Here is a 20,444-nt window from a genome sequence, read left to right as displayed (position 1 = left end):
TCAACAATCGTATAGTGGTACCCTTCAAGTACTTGACTGACCTTTGTGACGTCATCATACTTGCTCTGCCTTTCATCAAGGAAGGAATAATGCGTTTGGTTGACCACTGATCGTGGTTTGTGGTCTTAGATATTAATGGTCATGGGATACCCTACCAATGCCACTGATACACTGATGCCACGTCTAGAAGGAATGACTCACTCACTCACTCAAGCCATTTTACACGATCACCCGACACACATGTGGTTGTTACGCTGCCAGCAGCTGCTACCCGTCAAACGTTTATTACACACACACACACACACACACACACACACACACACACAGACACACACACACACAGTTGAATTGCACAGGATCGTGCATCAAATAGCTAAAACGCTGTGCAAATATTGTACATGACGTTTGTTGAGAATTTGCCAATTTTCAATGATTTTCATCATCTAATGAATTGAATCTTTTCAACGTAACGAATTTGTTTTACAATACATCAGTTCACGTGTAAACAGTACCTTTAGACAGAATGGAATATTTTGCAGAATCTAGTTGAGAACAGTTCACTGGTGTAAGTGGCTATATTTACACTAGAGATACTGAACGTTTGATGGGTAATACATTGTAGTAACATATGGTGTTTAAATTTTTGAGGCTTTAAATGGGCTTTGCCGTTTATTGCACCAATGTTTCATCCGACTGAAGCATTTTAAGTGTGTTTTGCTCAATGACGTTCAGATTTACCATTGTATGTTCCATACGTATGGTCGTTTCTTGGACCCGTGCCAGTTGACGAAGTGTGTCCATGAGCTCTCGTCCAATCAAAGTTGTCCGTTTGATCCTGGCGATAACTACATATGTCGGGGGATTCAAAGTCACATATTTCTGTAAAAAGATATTGATTAATAAAATATTATAGAAACCTATTCAACAAAGATGAAAGATATCACAATGGTAATACTGTATAGATTTTGAGGAGTTATTTGCGAATGTGACCTTAGCAATTTCAAATCACCAATAAGTATTGTTTCTTAATGATCTGAGCAATGAATTGGTGTCTCTAAGATACACAAGCAGTTCCTGGATACTACTTCATATGGACAGACACATAGTTGTGTGTAACTTTTTTATGCCTCTCAGCTTGATATGAGAATTATTGAGAGGACTGTGACAATGTTTCAGATAGCTGATGTGATGTGATTGGTAAGATATTATGATATGCTCGAAACCTTTTGAAGAGTTCGTCTAACATTTCATTTCAGACTAGACGCAATAATGTAGAAGTCTATCATTTGTTCATTTACATCTTATTTACTTAAACTTTAATTTCAAATGCCAAGAAACAAGGGGGGGAAAACGAAAAGCCCAGTTCCACTGACGGTCAGGGGGACATTTTCCATCGTTGAGCGAGATGTCGTCTAGAGCAATGTCTCCTTGGTATCCCGTCCCAATTCTACCTTCAAACACAAGCTGAAAGACAAATACATCCATGGTTACAGCTGCTAGGTCGACATTCAAAGACAAAGACAATACATCTGATTATCCAAAACGGTCGAGTTCATAAGTGACCCGTGAAGATCCGGAGATGGAACTGACCTTAAATAAGCCATGCATATTGAAATAGGCGACTGACGAGTGGTCACACTTGCTGACGTGGTTGACGCACCTCGAATCTCAGTTGCGTATATCGATGCTCATGCTATTGATCACTGGATTGACTGGTTCAGACTCGATTATTTATAGACCGCCACCGTGTAGCTGGAATATTGCAGAGTGCGGTGCGTGTGTGTGTGTGTGTGTGTGTGTATACGTGTGTGTGCGTGTGTACTTTATGTATTTATATTTCTGTGTATACTTCGGTATTTGAATTTGTTATTGTCATTATCAAACTGACACTGCATCTTTATGCAAATCGACATGTAAACAAAATTGCTATTGCCCGAAGCTGTTATCCATTAAGTTTACCTTTTTAATTTACAAGCCAGGATCCAGAAATTTGCTAAATGATACAGAAACCGCATTGGCCTAGGGGGATAAATGAAACTCAATGGACATGCTTCCCAGGTCTATTTTGTGGGTGTCGCTCAAAAATCCACAGGCTGGAGTTCGATTTAGGATTCTATTGTGTCAGTAAAGTGCAGACTCAATAAATGTGTTTGGTGGCGTACCATCTGTTATTCGAACACACACCTAATCGCCAGCACACAAAGTCAGGTACACTTTAACATAACATTATACGGTTGACAACTTTCTAAATGGCATTATATAACCAAAGAAGGAAGGGTGTGATGCGATTCCCCATTGTGTCTCTTCCACAGCCATGTTCCCACCAACGGGGCACTGAAGGATGGAGTGTATGCTTCTACCTGTGAAAACTGTGGCCACTTCTTCAAGTTCAAGGCCACAGGTCCTCTCAAGTCCTCTGTCAACTTCACCATAAACGGGGCTTCCTTCACAGGTAGAAACCTGTTGTATCCACAAAAACCTATCCGAGAATTTTTATTAAACTCAAATGCATCCGATACAAACCTGAGTCCATCTGTGGGAATGACTCACCTAACCTGATGTTAACGTTATTGTATCGAGGTGGTGGAATGGCTGCTCTTGGTACCAGTGCCAACAGCTACCGTTACTCTTGGGTACTCGTGGCATCTAGCATATGAACCAAGCAGCGGCACATCGTCAATTCCATTCAATGTATTGATATCAATTTCGATAATTATTTTCAATTTCAGTTGGCAACGAGTATGCCGCTGCTCTCTCCCTGAATGAGTTCATGAGGTCACAGTGGACCCGTGAAGATCCGGAGATGGAACTGACCTTAAATAAGCCATGCATATTGAAATAGGCGACTGACGAGTGGTCACACTTGCTGACGTGGTTGACGCACCTCGAATCTCAGTTGCGTATATCGATGCTCATGCTATTGATCACTGGATTGACTGGTTCAGACTCGATTATTTATAGACCGCCACCGTGTAGCTGGAATATTGCTGAGTGCGGCGTAAAACTAAACTCGCTCGTTTGCTCAACAAAGGTATCAACCCTTGAAGATGCGGGTGAGAATTATTCTTCACCGGTAAATATTGCCTACTGAAGGATCATTGCTCTGCCGTTTAGAAACATCCTGGTTGATATGTGGACATATCTGGTTCCATGTCTGCATTTACAGTTTTCTATTACCAAACATGTGGTCGATAATACAGACATCGATTGGCACCAGTCAGCAAGTTTGATCGCCCAATCATCTTTATCGAAAAGCACTGGAGATGGATTCTACCTGAGGGTGCTAACACTGTATGCCAAATGTAATGACGAACATTGCACCAAAAAATAGTGGAATCAAGAAAAAAAGAACACTGCACAAAAAGTGTAGAATCATGAAAAAAAAGATAAATGGCTAAAAAATTCAGGACGAGGGGTATGTACGAAAACTTCGGCTCTGAAAATCCATAAGAAAATTGATTTATCGCTGCTCTGTTCAGAAAGGACACAGTTAAAACAAACAATTCATTTTATTTACACAGTTTAGAATCTAAGGTAATACACGTATGACGTGAAATCTGTCTTGTGTGTTTTTTACGGCTGGCCATCCACGAGTGGGTACTTAAAGGTTTAATGACAATGTGTTATTAACCAAACCTCACCTGTATTATAGTTATATAGTTAATCTCACCTGCATTATAGTTAATTCGTTAAATCTCACCTGTATTATAGTTATTTCGTTAAATCTGACGTGTATTATAGTTAACTCGTTATCGTTAAATCTCACCTGTATTATAGTCAACTCGTTAAATCTCACGTGTATTATAGTTAATTCGTTAAATCTCACCGGTATTATAGTTAACTCGTTAAATCTCACCTGTATTATAGTTAATTCGTTAAATCTCAACTGTATTATGGTTAATCCGTTAAATCTCACCTCTATTATAGTTAATTCGTTAAGCCTCACCTCTATTATAGTTATATAGTCAATCTCACCTGTATTATAGTTAATTCATTAAATCTCACCTGTATTGTTGCCGAACCCGTCAGCGGATTGGACAGCGTTTGCGGGGTCAAGTAGATGTCTCCATACTGCCAGTGATTGTTCTGGTTTCCAATCTTGGTGAATATTGGAGAGCCGAGTGTTGTTCCTATTGGTTCAATCATCCATTGTAGTGATAAACTATAGTATTTTGAAACACAATAGGAATCCCAGATTTTGTGAAATAGTGAGTGAGTGAGTTCAGGGTTACACCGCTTTTCGCACTACTCCACATGTACATGCTACATGTACAGATGCATTATAAAATGTCACAGCAATTTGTATATATACATTTAACATATTTGAAATACGATATATGAAATATGAATGTATTTTAAAAGATAGTCTAGTCATACACATACATTTGTCCAACTTCTTTCAAGCAATATATTTATTATAACACGACAGAAAGTGTGATGAAACAAACAAATGGAAAATGCAGTGGTTTGGCACTCCCAGGGCCTAGATTTTCGATGTTCTCTTACGGCTAAGATAAGCTGATGTTAATGTATGAGATTTATGACAATCTTAGTGTTAAGAGAGCTTCGAAAATTTAAGCCCAGTATTTTAAGTAAAGCATAAGTATTTTATAGCTACAAGATACTATCACCATATAAATTAAAGACGACCAAAATGCCTTCTTTATAGGTATCAATGAGTTCAATGATACCATCATCACAAGCTCCAAAGAGTACCATGGCACCCACAGAATGAGGTTCTGTTGAGTGCCTGGCTTTACTATCATTTCAATGACACTTTCTTTTCACTGAAAAAATCGTATCATCTCCAAGAGATGATACAACAAAACCAATCTGTAACTAACGCGGAGTCTTTGACAGAGCTGAACTTGATGTCCATTTCCATATTATATTTATGAGGTTTAGGAATATTTTGAATTTGCATCACCTTGCATTGCGTAGGCATCCAGACGCCCAACCTGTCCTCCGTACATATGGTAGAAGAACTTCAGACATTTCCCCCTTACACCCAGCGTTATGCTGGGGCTGATGATTCGAGCTGTGGAGTTACCACTCCTGCCAGAAGCCTCGGTATAGATGTAGTACCCTGCAAGAGTGAGTAAGTGAGTTTAGTTTACCTCCGCTTTTAGCAACATTTCAGCAATAGCGTGGGGTCTTCACGTTGTATCCATGTGGGGAATCGAACCTGGGTCTTTGATCTGACGAGCGAACACTTTAATCACTAGGTCCCCCTACCGCCCCTACCCTAAGAGAACATTCATGTGGAAGGTAAGATGCTTTCACATGCAAGTTTTTCTGTAAGTATATTATTTCTTAAATATACTCATATGTCTCAGAAAGTGAGTGAGTGAGTTTAGTTTACGTCGCAATATTCAAGCTCTATGGTGGCGATCTTTAATAATCGAGTCAAGACCAGATAATTCAGTGATCAAGAACATGAGATCGAGTTACACAACCAACTCACCAAGTCTGACCAAGTTGATTCTTACGACAAGATTTGGTTACTGAAGACCATTTGTAAGCCTGGTCTTCACGGGTAAGAAAGACCCTAGTTGAAGCCAAATTCATCATGCGCCACTCAACCAGAACCAGGAACCAGTCGTTCATGTCAACTGCGGCACATCTGTGACTTGCCAGATAACCCTATATTGCCATACGATCCGTCAATGTCCGAGTTAGAACAGGTCTTCAGCGACAAATGCTTACCACAAAAGGTGTCATAAGAAGCGACTAACAGAATCGGGTGGTCAGTTCGCTGACTTGGTTGACACATGTCACCGGTTCCCAGTTGAGCAGATTGATCCTCATGTTAATGATCACTGGATCGTCTGGTCCAGACTCGATCATTTACATACAGCCGCAATATGGGTTGAATATTGTTGAGTGTGGCGTAAAACTAAACTCACTCACTCACTTATATTACCATGTGATTTAATGTAGACAGCACACCACGTTGTTTCCTATGGTAGAGAATGGGAAACACGTTTAGTTTGATTTGGGGAAACAGCGCCAACAAATTGTTGATGGGTGTTCATTCGTTGTCGTGCATCTGCAGCCATCATTAGGACAATTGATTGAGATACCGAAGAGAATAACAACAAGTGAGTTTGGGCCTTCTCCGCCTTGTGAAATATATACATACCTTTTGAAGACTGTGTGGTATGGTCAAATGCGGGGCCAGTGTTGAAAGAGCCCGTGGAGTTCTGTTGTAGCGTCCAGTCAAAGTCGTCGGTGTTGTCTTGATGCCACTGGCAGATGTTGTCGTTATCAAAGTTGCAGTCAACAACGGTTGGGGCTGTCACAAATATAGTCATGAAAGCGATATTGGTGCCAGGAAACAGGTCTGACTCACAAACATAAATCGTTATTTCAAACGGAAGTGACGGTTCTTGAAGAATTGGATTACTGTGACAGTGTTGTCAGTGGCACTAGAGAACTGAATTTATCGTGGTAATTCTGAGAAAAAGGTGTCCTGGGTCGGGTTATTACTGACCGTAGGTAACGGTGGTGATGGCTGGTGTTGGGGAGGTCGCGGTGGTGGCGTTGCAGAGACCACGCGTAATGGCGATGTCGTCAATAGATATATCTCCTTGGTAACCCGTACCGATTACTCCGTCAAAGATGATCTGGCGGTGAAATGATCATTTTAGAATGTTAATTTTAGGGAATGTTGTGCTGATTTAACCAACACGGTGGTGAGGTTTGTGCCGTTGTGATGTCGCGCACACCAAACCCTGACTGTCCACTGTGCAAAATTCGAACTCTCCCAAACAAACTCTTCCATACATACACTGCCAGTTTGGGCAGAGTGCATGAGTTTAGTTTTACGCCGCTTTTAGCAATCTTCTTGCAAAATCACTGCAGGAGACACTAGAAATGGGTTTCATACATTGTATTCACATGGGGAATCGAACCCGAGCCTTCGGCGTGACGAGCGGATTAGGCTACCCCACCGCTCCTAATTAGGGCAGAATCACGCATGCACTGCATGTGCATTAGCTTAAATCAGGGTTGCTCATTCCAGTGCACCCCCACTTCTCGTAAACGCGATCTCTGCGTCGTTCCAACATATCCTAGCTTTCTAATAAAGTAAGTTGCCATCACGCTCACAGCATCCTCCATAATCTCCCTGATATTCGTTCCGATAAATCTCCCTAAGTACCCTGGATGCATCTACGACGCCTTGTGGCAATTTTATTACCTCCCTTGCCTGGCTTCATATCCAATCAGGTGTCTATGCTGAGCGTACCAGTCATAAAGCGTGTATCATGACTCACTTCTGCTTCTTCTGTAAATAGTAATGTTTAGAAGAGGAAGGGGTTCTTGCATGTGGGTTTTGAAGGTTTCAGAGTTATCATTAATCTGAGTAATTTTTCCCAAAAAAATTGAGTCGAAAAGCGATCAAACCTTCGCGGATGCGGCCGCCATCTCCGTTGACAATACCAAGTCCGGCTGTAACGGCTTATCTGATTGGCTACTGTGAGCCAGCAAAGGAGCCAGCAAGGAAGGCAACAAAAGTCGTTTAGGGTACTAGTGTACATTTATCGGAACGTATACCCTGCAGATTATCGAGGGTGTACTGCTCAATTTCAGTGAGGAAAAACCCCTTCGAACACACTGTGTTCTAATTCATCTCAGGACAGTTTCGTGATTGATGATGTGATGTAGCCATAATTACAGCTAAAACATGTGGGGTAATTTGAACACGAAAGTAAATACTTGCTCAGATAATCTGCCGAAAAAGACAACAGTACATACATTGTACTTGAATGAATTAGACCAAAAATGTTACCAAAAAGGTTTCCAGAAGGATAAACATCACCGACAAAGAGTGAAAACAAAATAGCAATGATTCCTGCATCATGTAGATCACAATCACATTGCAATTTTATGGTTGTGTCATTTTAACTGACATCTATCTAACGCGAATCCTTTCGTGCTGTCCGATCAGTTTGAATGAGAACTTGCAAACATATTTCAGAATAGTTCCGAGCTATACTGAATAAATGGCGTTTTAACAGCGTCTTACTTCGTAGCTGACGGTGCTGTTGATGTTGATCCTGGCGTTGAGCCACAACTGTCCCTGGTTTCCATTCAAAGACCAGATGAGTGTGCTCTTGGAGGGACTGGCCTGATACACTCGCAACACACCAATATCTGCATCAGGAACAAACATATGATCATAAGAATGACTGTTACCTCCATCACTGACACAAAATCATGTATACATGTATACATGTATCGGATGTATAAGTAACCATAACTACACAATGTATCCGTTCGTGGCCATATATGAAACGGCAGGTCACTACGAGAAGATCCGGGTTAGAATTGATCCTCAGCAACACATGTCATCGTATCCCAAAAACGTAGGTCGATGCTCATGATGTTGATCTGTCTAGTCCAGGCTCGGTTATTTACAGTTCACAAAACTGCTGATCCGTTCTGTTAATTTGATGGAAGTGGGACACCTTTCTTCGATGCATAATGTTGTGTAAATAAGCTTTACTCCACCTACCATGTCCATACATGAAATACCAGAAGGAGAGGCAGGACGATGATGTCGGGAGGAGGTATTCGCTGTACAACCACGCTCGGTCGTTCCTGTTGCGTCCGGTAGCTTCAACGTACATGTAGAATCCTGAAACAGAAGCAATAAATAATGCTGTAGGTTTCTAAAAGCTGAAGAAGCTTAAGGAAAGGATATGAAACAACTTGTCCAGAGGTTATCCAAAAGGGTATTCATTGGTTATGCTAGATATTCTGGCCAGTGAGGTGGGTTTGTGTTTCCTGTATATTGAGCCTCTAACTATAGGAATATTAGAGATGTTCTATAATCTGACAGAACAATCGGGGCTTCCCGGACACTCCATTAGACAGTATGTCAATGGCACAGAACCTGGACCACCAAAGTGTTCAATGAGCTCCACGTCATCAAGCCATGTATTCGAGGTGATAACTATTTTGGTCTCTCTCGACATGGCGAGGCTGTGTTGTAGCGGTGCCTCAATGGAACATGGCATTTGTATTAAAAGGTGAAGACGTATCATTTTGAAGCTCTTGCCGTTGTTAAATAACAATCAAACACATTTTGCTTGAATGTTTGATTTTTGCACTTTTCAGACAGAGATTCGAAAATGTTCATACTCTAACAGAACTTTGTACAACAGATTTAATTATGGCTTATTTTAAAGAAATTAAATTATAACACAAAATATAGAATTCTATCTCAGTAGTCACTCTCATTTGTATGTTTTTTGTTGCTGTTTGTTTCTGTTTTTTCATCGAATAGCTTTTTAACTGTTGATGCGGCATTTGAGGAATCGAACCGGACCTTCGTAATGTCGAACAAACACTTAAACCACTATGCTAACCCACCGTCCCAATACAAACAAGTATGACAGTCATACCAAACACAGCATTATCGAGGGCTATGTACGAACCCTGGTTTGTGTTGGTTGTGTGGTCGACACTGGGTCCTGTTCCCACCGAGAGTGTGCCCCCTGAGCTTCTCAACCAGTCAAACTGATCGCCATTGTTGTGCCCATTGCCGTAACCACACGTGTCATACTCGAATGTGCAGCTTCCGGGTACTGGACATTTGCCGTCGACGATCCGGATGTCATCAATGGCAATGTCGCCTTGGTAACCAGATCCTACAACGCCTTCAAACACAATCTACAAAAAGAAGAACAAATAAAAAACACTGAACACTGTAATTTTGTAATTTCAGAATATCCTGCATACCTCCAAACATACCGAATTCTGAATTTGTTGTATATTCTTGTATATAGGCATAGACAGAAAAATTAAACGTTTGTGCAATTTATATGTTGAACAAAAAATTCTCGTAATATGATGTAATGTAACTTTATTTCTTATTGTGCCCCTTAACAATATTCATTTACATATCATTGGTTTGGTTACCTTTATGATTATGAAACGCGATTCCTTCCAAAGAGAAAAGAAAAGGTCCAAAAAACGCGCCTTGCTGTACACCAGTGATAACATGGGAACATACCTGCCACGATGCTTGTTTGTTTACTTCAACTGTTCCATGATGCCATTGGTTCAGTTGGTTGAAGGATTTGGTCCAAGCCGCTTTCCCCATAAATCCTTGAGACTTGACGTACACGTTCAGCTGGCCGATCTGACTGCCGTACATGTGGTACCAGAACTTGACACATTTGGGCGCCGTGACGGCTGGGTATGACGGACTGGTGAGACGTGCCGTGTCTCCTCCTACTCGTGGTGCAGATGACTCAATATACATGTAGTGTCCTGCACACATGAATACTCCAATATCAGAGTGAGGTATCGATTTACATGTAGCATCTTGAACACAGGAATACGCCAATGTCAGGGTGAGGTATCAAGTGTTATTTCCAGACTGCATGTAACATAAATAACGCAGTACTGGAGACCTCGGACTTGTATAGCGGATTCAGATTATGTTAACCCTTTTATTGACAAATGTATATGTTTTGCCATAGTTTGTCGAAATTAGTGTCAAACAGACAGCGACGGGGCGCAAATATGAGATAGAAAATATATACAGAACGTATAGTATGTAATACGCGTTCACGGGGAATAGAGAAGAGATACACAGAATACTAAACTATGTCCCGCATAATACCATATTTATGACGCGAGTGAATGGTTTTGATACCGATACCATTCTCGAGTTTCATAAATGTGGTGTTACACGAGACACAGTTCAGTATTTTATTTACTACTCATCCAACATTAGCAAAATAATTTTGAGCAAAGTACCTAAAAATGAACGAGTGTGGTGAAACTCAGCTTTCCACTAGTCAAGCAAGGTCTAATACTATTGTGACAGAGGTATTAGCATTGTGACGTCATAATTGTAAAACTCTTTGATGTCATACGTACGGCATCACGCCATGGTATTACACAATGTGTAATACCTTTGTGAAATTACTTAACATTGTAAACCAAAAATCACTGTGTTCTGTAATCTGATTGGTTGAAAAACATGATCAAATGGGATTTGATTCCCGGAAATAACAATTCTGTTCGCTGCGTATTGACACGTAGAAACATCGCAAACAATAGTTTTGTTGCGTCATTCACAGTGGTGACGTCATTCAAATCATATTGTGACGTAAAGTCAGAATGACGTCACAGATGAGCAACTCCAGATGCTACTATGGGAACCATCTGAAACGGCCAGCTGATGACACTTCACCGCTGTACCCGTACTCGATGTAAAGGAGTGTAGACAGTAAAACCCTTTGGTTTACCTTTTTGTTTACAATGTCTATAGACATCATGTGTTGGCCAATGTCCGGGTGTTATTGAATATTTGAAGCCCGGTAATGTTCCATTTGAAACCCCAGCTGACGCCGTCGGTTCGAAATATATTCCCGGGCTTCAAATACTCAACAACACCCGGAACTTGGCCAACACTTGACGTTTATCTCCTAAGTGATATCTTCAACGGGTGAGTAATAGGTGGATTTTGTTTTTGCGTTCGTGAAAGACCAACAGACATACGACGTTTAGGTGAGACAGAGAAGTAAAATAAGAATAAAAAATACCTCCAAACCGAACGTGTACACACACCTAGAGAGTACTGAGATAGAGAGATGAAGATGAACGTGAAGGGTAGAGTACAAGACATAGCAGCTTAAACGAACAAAAATCAAACCTGCGCCCGTGCCGGTCGTGTGGTCGAAGCTGGGGCCAGTGTTTAGCGATAAGGTGCCATTTCTTCCTCGGGTCCAGTCAAAGTTATCATTTGGGTCCTGTGTGTAACCACAAATGTCGACCTCGAAGTCGCATTCAGCTGGAAACCAATTCCACCTTTACATTAGTTCTGCTGCAAGTTATGATAATATAATCAGCCCAGAAGCTGTCTCGCTAATGATCGTATGACGTCATAATATGACGCATACGTTGCATGGAGTTACAAAATGTTTCGAACATCTGTTTTTGAGTTCATGATTACATATTTATTTTATCGACCTTCACTGCTCTATTTAAATTATTATATACGTTGAATCGTTTGTACACTTAACTTAAACATGATTGACCATTTTTATAGCAGAGTTAAGCTTGTCAGAATATGTTTCAGTGATTTAGAAAATCCAATCGGGAGGCAGACGACATTTTGTTTACAGGTCATATAGTCGGCAGCGAGTTTATCGATCTTCAAAATCGAATGAAATGATATTTTGTACATATAACATAGATAAGATAAATACGATGTACACCTCTCCCCCGGATAATACGGTCTGATGTAACCTTTCTCTGTATATATAGGTATATGCGTGTGAGCGTGAGTGAGTGTATGTATGTATGTATGTATGTATGTATGCATGTATGTATGTATGTATGTATGTATGTATGTATGTATGTATGTATGTATGTGTATGTGTGTGTATGTATGTATGTATGTATGTATGTGTATGTGTGTATGTATGTATGTATGTATGTGTGTATGTGTGTATGTGTGTGTGTATGTGTGTACGTATGTATGTATGTATGTGTGTGTGTGTGTGTGTGTGTGTGTATGTATGTATGTATGTATGATAATGGAATCCATACAGATGGAGACCAATATTCCCAATTACATAAAACGTGTTTATATTAATGGTACTGTAATCTCTACAGATGGAAATTAATACTCCATGTTAGGTCAGGCACGTTTGTATTCATGACAACATAATTCACACACGTGTAAACCAACATTCCGTTAAATCAGACGCGTTTATACTCACTACAATATAATCCTTATATATGTAGACCAATATTACGTGTTAGATCAGACACGTTTATATTCAGTATGATAAAATCCATAGAGATGTGGACCACCACTCCCAGTTATTCAAATGCAACACATGTTTATATGCATGATACTATAATCCCTATAGCCGGACATCAATATTCCCTGTTAGATCAGACACGTCTATAGTCGTGGTATCTCCTTTAGAAATGGAGTATCAGGAATAAGAAGTAACTCACTTGAGCCTGGACAATGTCCTGGCGTGATACGATATTCCATACAACTAGAAACATCTAAGTTCGTTAGGCCGGACACGTTTATGTTAATAATACTATATGCCATACAACTTGCAATCTGTATCCTCGTTACGTCAGACACATATGTATTCATGATACTGTAATCCCTCCTGGTGGAATACAATGAAATGACTCACTTGTAGTTGGACAATGTCCTGGTGTGAGGGAAATGTCATCGAGTGCAATGTCTCCAAGATAGCTGTGGCCGACAGTCCCCTCAAACATGATCTGAAACAAACCATATATAATATTATGCCGATATAAACATGCTGTCAACACCAAATACCTAACTTGTAACGCCATAAATATCATTTATCAATAATTTTTTAAAATATTTTTCAATGAGTTATTTGCTATTATTTCATCAAACTGCACAATGGTTCTTTCCCCTTTCAGATTCCTGTACCATCAGTAGCTGACCCAACTCTACACCCTGTTTCACACATTGCATCTCTATGTTAATATTCCTCCTAAACAGCGAGTGCTAAATGTCAAAGCTGTTATACGATAAAATATTTATTTTAATTCCAAATAGCCCGTGTAATTTCATTATTTCTATCATGTCTGAAACTTTAGATCTGGAACGGTGCTTTCATTACCTGAAATTATCTCATACTAGTTTTAGATTTGTAATTTTCAAAATCCCTGAAAAATTCTTATCCCTGACCTATAAGAACCTAACGTCTTAGGGTGAAACATGTCTGTTGATCATGCCTTGGACTTTAAACAACTGTCTGTTGTTCTAGTGGGTGGAATGACAAAGGCGTGCAAACTGCAACATTCTAATGTTTCTCTGAGAAAATTAAATCACATTAGACACATTACTCCGAAGATATAATGGCTAGACTATATTGTATCTCTACCTGGTATGGTTGAGTGCTGGTGAACCATCTGTTTGCCTGCTTCCACACATTCCCTACAGCTCTGGTTCGCGTCCAGATGATCGAGTTGTTGACAGTGGACACTCCTGTTCTCATATACACGTTCAGGGTGCTGATGTAGGCTCCATACATGTGATACCAAAACGACAGACATACTCCGCCTTGGTCAGTGGCCTTCTGGACACCGGAAGTGAGTTGAGCCTTCTCGCCATATCGTCGTGGTGAAGACGTTTCGATGTAGATGTAGAATCCGTGTCCGGTGGTGTGGTCACGATCTGGACCCGTTCCTGAGGATGGCGATGATTGGTTGGTTCTGGTCCAGTCGAAGTCGTCCATGGACTCTTGGAAGAATCCGCAGTATCCGGTTTCGAATGTGCAGTTCATGCCTGAAGATTTGAAAAAGACTGGTTTATCAACCATGGTTTATCAAACAATTTTTCATTCAGTTGTTTTTGTATTATTCATCATAAATATAAACACCATCTCTACAAACATGGATTGAGATCATAACCGTTTGCTTTCCCCAATTTCCATATCTTGGTCTGAAGAAGAAGGAGAAGAAGAAGAAGAAGAAGAAGAAGAAGAAGAAGAAGAAGATAAGATTGTAGGAAAATGTATGCGCATGAATGCCCAGTACCCAAAACACCTCTACAGGCGCGTACTTCAGATACAACCAGTTCTGCACGACATATACAGATAGGAAAGGTTGCAGTATGAAGTCATATGCTCTTCGAGTAAACCCGATAACAGAGAGTAGGCGTAAATTCATTTACGTCATCGATGTAAGTATGGCTACCATTGTCGGCTATTAAATTTTGAATTGTTCCTTACTTGTATCGTTGTACACAACTCCCGTCTGGCAGTCCAGGAATTTGACGTCGTCGATGGCAACGTCGTACTTTCCGTAGCCTGGTGAAGGCAGACTGTCGAACACCACCTGCATATGGGATAATTGGTGAAATGTTACTTACGTCTGATGTTGAGTAATCAAGATGTTTTATCTGGTTATCATGGCGTTAAGGGTGAGGCGGTGAAAATGTTTTACAGTTCAACTGTTAAGAATGGGTGACCATGCTGACCTCGTAAACAAATTGCCATATTTCAACAACAAAAAAATACTAAAATTATGTTCCGCTACAATTTCACATTTCAAATCCTTGTTACAGTAACTGACAATATCGAAACATCTAAAGTATCCAGAAATTATGTCAAAGTTTATCGTATGTCGAGCGACAGAGACTTCTTACCCTATAGCCTGCATTGATTTGCCCGATGTCAACTGTGTCTTGTATCCAGCTGTTGCCTTGGTTACCAGTATGACTCCACAGAGTGACGACATCGTTAGGATGTATGCTGTGCTGCAGGAGTACCCGCATGTTGCCTGGATACGAAATAGCACTTCCCTTAAAAGTCTAAAAACCTAGCATCCATGGGCTTAACTACAGTTATGATTGCAAATCATTGTCAACCAGGGATGCCTCATCCAACAGTTTCAACTCAGGACATAATCTGGTCAAAGAGTCTCAAAACCTCTATTAGACACCTTTTGCGATTGAAATACATTCGCTATAATAATTCACATTATCCGACTAAACTGAACGCATTCCAAATATTGCCTATGGCAACCAGCATACCATACTTGTACTACTAACCAGCGCTCAATCCAAGCATGTCACAGTCAGAGTGACCTCTATACTTGTACTAACCAGCGCTCAATCCAAGCATGTCACAGTCAGAGTGGCCTCTATACTTGTACTAACCAGCGCTCATTCCAAGCATGTCACACTCAGAGTGGCCTCTATACTTGTACTAACCAGCGCTCATTCCAAGCATGTCACAGTCAGAGTGGCCTCTATACTTGTACTAACCAGCGCTCAATCCACGCATGTCACACTCAGAGTGGCCTCTATACTTGTACTAACCAGCGCTCAATCCAAGCATGTCACAGTCAGAGTGGCCTCTATACTTGTACTAACCAGCGCTCATTCCAAGCATGTCACAGTCAGAGTGGCCTCTATACTTGTACTAACCAGCGCTCAATCCAAGCATGTCACAGTCAGAGTGGCCTCTATACTTGTACTAACCAGCGCTCAATCCACGCATGTCACAGTCAGAGTTGCCTCTATACTTGTACTAACCAGCGCTCAATCCAAGCATGTCACAGTCAGAGTGGCCTCTATACTTGTACTAACCAGCGCTCATTCCAAGCATGTCACACTCAGAGTGGCCTCTATACTTGTACTAACCAGCGCTCAATCCAAGCATGTCACAGTCAGAGTGGCCTCTATACTTGTACTAACCAGCGCTCAATCCAAGCATGTCACAGTCAGAGTGGCCTCTATACTTGTACTAACCAGCGCTCAATCCACGCATGTCACAGTCAGAGTTGCCTCTATACTTGTACTAACCAGCGCTCAATCCAAGCATGTCACAGTCAGAGTGGCCTCTATACTTGTACTAACCAGCGCTCATTCCAAGCATGTCACAGTGAGAGTGGCCTCTATACTTGTACTAACCAGCGCTCAATCCAAGCGTGTCACAGTCAGAGTGGCCTCTATACTTGTACTAACCAGCGCTCAATCCAAGCATGTCACAGTCAGAGTGGCCTCTATACTTGTACTAACCAGCGCTCATTCCAAGCATGTCACAGTGAGAGTGGCCTCTATACTTGTACTAACCAGCGCTCAATCCAAGCGTGTCACAGTCAGAGTGGCCTCTATACTTGTACTAACCAGCGCTCATTCCAAGCATGTCACAGTGAGAGTGGCCTCTATACTTGTACTAACCAGCGCTCAATCCAAGCGTGTCACAGTCAGAGTGGCCTCTATACTTGTACTAACCAGCGCTCATTCCAAGCATGTCACAGTCAGAGTGGCCTCTATACTTGTACTAACCAGCGCTCATTCCAAGCATGTCACACTCAGAGTGGCCTCTATACTTGTACTAACCAGCGCTCAATCCAAGCGTGTCACAGTCAGAGTGGCCTCTATACTTGTACTAACCAGCGCTCATTCCAAGCGTGTCACAGTCAGAGTGACCTCTATACTTGTACTAACCAGCGCTCATTCCAAGCATGTGGTGGTAGAAGCTCATCCTGCAGCTGGGGCCAGTGGCTCCAAGGACAGGACTGGCCAGTTGACCACGGCTCTTGTACACCCCTGTCCCAGGCCCAACCACCATGTAGTGGCCAGTCTGGTTGTTGTCGGTGTGGTCGACGCTGGGACCGACTGTGCCAGCAACTCCGTTGTATGAGGTCCACTTGTAGATACCCGTGCTGATGTCTGCCCAGCCACACTGGCCATTCTCAAAGTTGCAGGTACCTGTACACATCAAACACATACATTCAGACAATGTTTACAGGTCTGAAGGTGTGAGTTTATTTTTATCCCGCTTTTAGTAATATTCCTGTACTATCACACCAGAAATTAGATTCACACATTATAAGAATGTGGGGAATCAAACCCTAGCTTAAAGTGACGAACACACGTTTTATCCACTAAGCTACCCCAACGACTCCACCGCATGGCAGACGTGGAGAAGGTCCAAGTTTCTGGAGCTTACCGCATTTCTTCTCATCAGATTTGTCCAGACACTGGACGATGAAGTCGCACACTTGAGAAGCTGGGATGCACTGGCCGTTGTCACATTTTGATTGGTTCAAAGCACATGGATTAGGAGTGGTCGGAGGTCCGGGCGAGCCGGATGGAAGAGCAGCTGAAATCAACAGAAGCTAATTACATAGTCTCTCATTAAAATTAGCGAGTGAGTTGTTTTTTCACGACACGTATTCCAGCAATATCCCGGCAGAGGACAGCCGACATAAATGGGCTTCACACATTGTATCCATATTGGGAATCTAACCCAGGTCTTCGGCGTGACGCTTTTACCATTTGGCTATCCCCTACAACTGCATAATCCAAACCTGATACTAAAATACATCAGTGTTAGATCTTAGGTTTGTTTGCACATTACGATAACACTCACAGAATGAGCATGGCATTATTATTATCCGACAAACCAAAACGGTAGAATCTATCATATCTAAATAATCAAGCCTCAGGGCACAAGTGGGTGATACACGAGCATTACTATCGTAGTCATTTTACTTCAGTCAGAATTTGTCGAAATGACATTGGCACTCACATGTACTCGGTACACATCCGGGTGTTAGTGACAAGTCGTCGATGCCGATATCGCCGGTGTAGCCGTTGCCAACGACACCTTCAATGACAATCTGAAAACGACATCAAATCAACATTGATTAACTGTATGTTTCTTAACTCATATATTGTGAAAGGCAGAGGAGATGATCAGGATGATATACTTTACAAACATTAACCTGGAATGTTTGCGACGCAAAAATTGGGATGTCTGCTCTCTCAAAGAAATCTCCAACGTTTCCGGTTTTTGTCCACAGCTTCCGTAGAGCTCCGTCGATGGAAGTCCGACTGTAGACGTTCAAGGCACCAATGGATCTGCCGTACATATGGTAGAAGAGCCGGAGCTGGCAACAAAAAAACCACACGTGTGTTTCATATTTGTGTTGTGACAGTTATGTTATGACATTCCAGCTAAGGCGAGGCTGGAGGGCTTACAATACACTCAGCCCCTTGTCTGGTGCTTGTAGCGAGTGTTTGAAGACGGTTTTCACACATTGTGTCCATGTGGGGAATCGAACCCGTGCCTTTCGACCGTTTTAACCACTGGACTACCCCGCCGCTCCCATTTGTTAGTAGATAATGTCAAGTAATAGGAAAGTCTTTCATGTGTTTTGTTTTCTTTATTTCGTAGGAAGCAGGTAAGAATGTCATACTTGGGTGTGAAACGGGACAAATCTGGGATTCGAACTCACAACAACCGTATTATGAGACTGTTAGTGTTATTCTCGCGAGATTCCTATTCTCACGGTAAGCACGTTAATCGCCGATACGCGACACCTAGCCGTTGTGTACGTTGCCGACCCGTAACTAGGAAGTGACCCAAATCTGCGAGTGAACAAAATCTTGCAATGTCATGAATAGTGGTGACGCTTTTAAGAAAAGATCCATACCACCCTGATTGTGATATACCACGGGTCGGTGATATTTACTCTGTCAGAGTAGATGTCTGTCTAGTTTAAAACACATACAAAAATATTCAGTCTCCCCCCAAAAATCGTCCGCTTAACTACGACCCACTGACACATAGAAATCATTTGACTGTCACATGTCTTCATTTTCGCGGGCGGTAAATAGTAAGGAAACGTTTAAGGGCCATGTAATGGAGGTGGGTGCAATCGTCGTTGAGAATCTTAGTAACCTAGTAATACGTGTCGTTTAGATAAAATTGAATAGTTTTTATGTGATACGTTTTCTAAATAGTATTTAACTAAAAGAATACATGATACAAATTTCATATTAAAGGGGAAAGTTTTAAACGAAAAAAACCCCAAAAAACAAATTAAATTTCACTGGAAATCTCATGAAGAAAGCAAACACTAACATCTTGACAGGCAGCGTAGAGCAGCAAAAATCTAAACGTATCTTCTTCATCTGCATGTAAAAAAAGCGAAACTACTCGACAGTAATCACTTCATGGCATCACGTAAGGAGGAAGTTGTGCAACCTTGAACTTTAGGGTTGTGTTTCAACAATAGTGCCATCCTGTGACGACAGTGACGCGTCATCAATCGAAGGGAGAAAAAATGCTGTGGGTACAAGAAGTTTCAACCTCAGGAATTTCGTAAATGTCCCCAAATTACCTTTGTGAAGTGGGGAAAATGCGACTTTTGTCCCCATGGGATCACGTGTACTGCACGAAAGTTGTAACACGTCACAGCATATTCCGATGTTTATGTGAAGAATGATGGACAAACGTGACGTTTCTCGTAAATATTTCCACTTTGAGGACTTCTACTTTTAACTTAAACGTTTCCAAATTATCTAGCCTTTATATACCAGTGTGGGTATATCAGATGTTTCACCCGATCTTTCCGACAGGTTTGCTCTTCCAACCACACCATAACGTGACTTCTTCGTTATACCGCGAGAACACGAGGATTGCGGATGGCATTATTTATCAACGCGCTCGCGAGTGGTCATTCACCTGGTGGATCTAGCACACGGTAGACGTTGATGTTAGAATGGAAGGCCCATCATTTAAAATCAACAAGCGTTCGTAAAGTAAGAATTGTTTGTAATATTCTTTCAGCTGTTATCCAGAAGTAGAATTGTAAACGCCTTCATGCGTCTGCACACTGGTGACTTGTCTAGGACGTATACTACCCATCAAAAGTTTAGACTTACTAATATAAATGTAGCCACTTACTTCTATCAGCTGATATATGCTGTCCAAACGTACAGTTTACACGTAAACAGATGTGTTGTTAAACAAATGTTGAAATTATGGTTTTCATGTGTTCAATAAATGATGAAACAGGATGAAAATTGACGAATTCTTAACAACACTTTACACCAAAACGCCGTTGTTCACATGCACGATATTTGCACATGCCATTCAGGAATTGAATGGATGATC

General features: G+C 41.3%; 1 protein-coding gene across 1 annotated transcript in view; it reads right to left on the bottom strand.

Moving 5' to 3' along the window:
- LOC137260848 (MAM and LDL-receptor class A domain-containing protein 2-like) overlaps positions 1–20,444 on the bottom strand; it is a 109,993-nt gene that overhangs the window by 35,177 nt on the left and 54,372 nt on the right. The window contains exons 71-89 of the mRNA XM_067798406.1: positions 18,268–18,432; positions 18,072–18,162; positions 17,490–17,642; positions 16,985–17,248; positions 15,176–15,309; positions 14,760–14,865; positions 13,911–14,314; positions 13,185–13,275; positions 11,675–11,812; positions 10,022–10,281; positions 9,444–9,678; positions 8,519–8,641; positions 8,030–8,157; positions 6,494–6,626; positions 6,143–6,295; positions 4,928–5,086; positions 4,006–4,130; positions 1,374–1,464; positions 739–879 (exon numbers count right to left, since the gene is read on the bottom strand). Coding sequence (XP_067654507.1) covers positions 739–879; positions 1,374–1,464; positions 4,006–4,130; positions 4,928–5,086; positions 6,143–6,295; positions 6,494–6,626; positions 8,030–8,157; positions 8,519–8,641; positions 9,444–9,678; positions 10,022–10,281; positions 11,675–11,812; positions 13,185–13,275; positions 13,911–14,314; positions 14,760–14,865; positions 15,176–15,309; positions 16,985–17,248; positions 17,490–17,642; positions 18,072–18,162; positions 18,268–18,432 — 3,094 coding nt within the window. The remainder of the gene's footprint in view (positions 1–738; positions 880–1,373; positions 1,465–4,005; positions 4,131–4,927; positions 5,087–6,142; positions 6,296–6,493; positions 6,627–8,029; positions 8,158–8,518; positions 8,642–9,443; positions 9,679–10,021; positions 10,282–11,674; positions 11,813–13,184; positions 13,276–13,910; positions 14,315–14,759; positions 14,866–15,175; positions 15,310–16,984; positions 17,249–17,489; positions 17,643–18,071; positions 18,163–18,267; positions 18,433–20,444) is intronic.

This window comes from Haliotis asinina, chromosome 14, assembly GCF_037392515.1.
Source record: "Haliotis asinina isolate JCU_RB_2024 chromosome 14, JCU_Hal_asi_v2, whole genome shotgun sequence".
In the NCBI taxonomy this organism is placed as follows: Eukaryota; Metazoa; Mollusca; class Gastropoda; order Lepetellida; family Haliotidae; genus Haliotis; species Haliotis asinina.
This window is presented reverse-complemented; position numbering and strand designations above follow the sequence as displayed.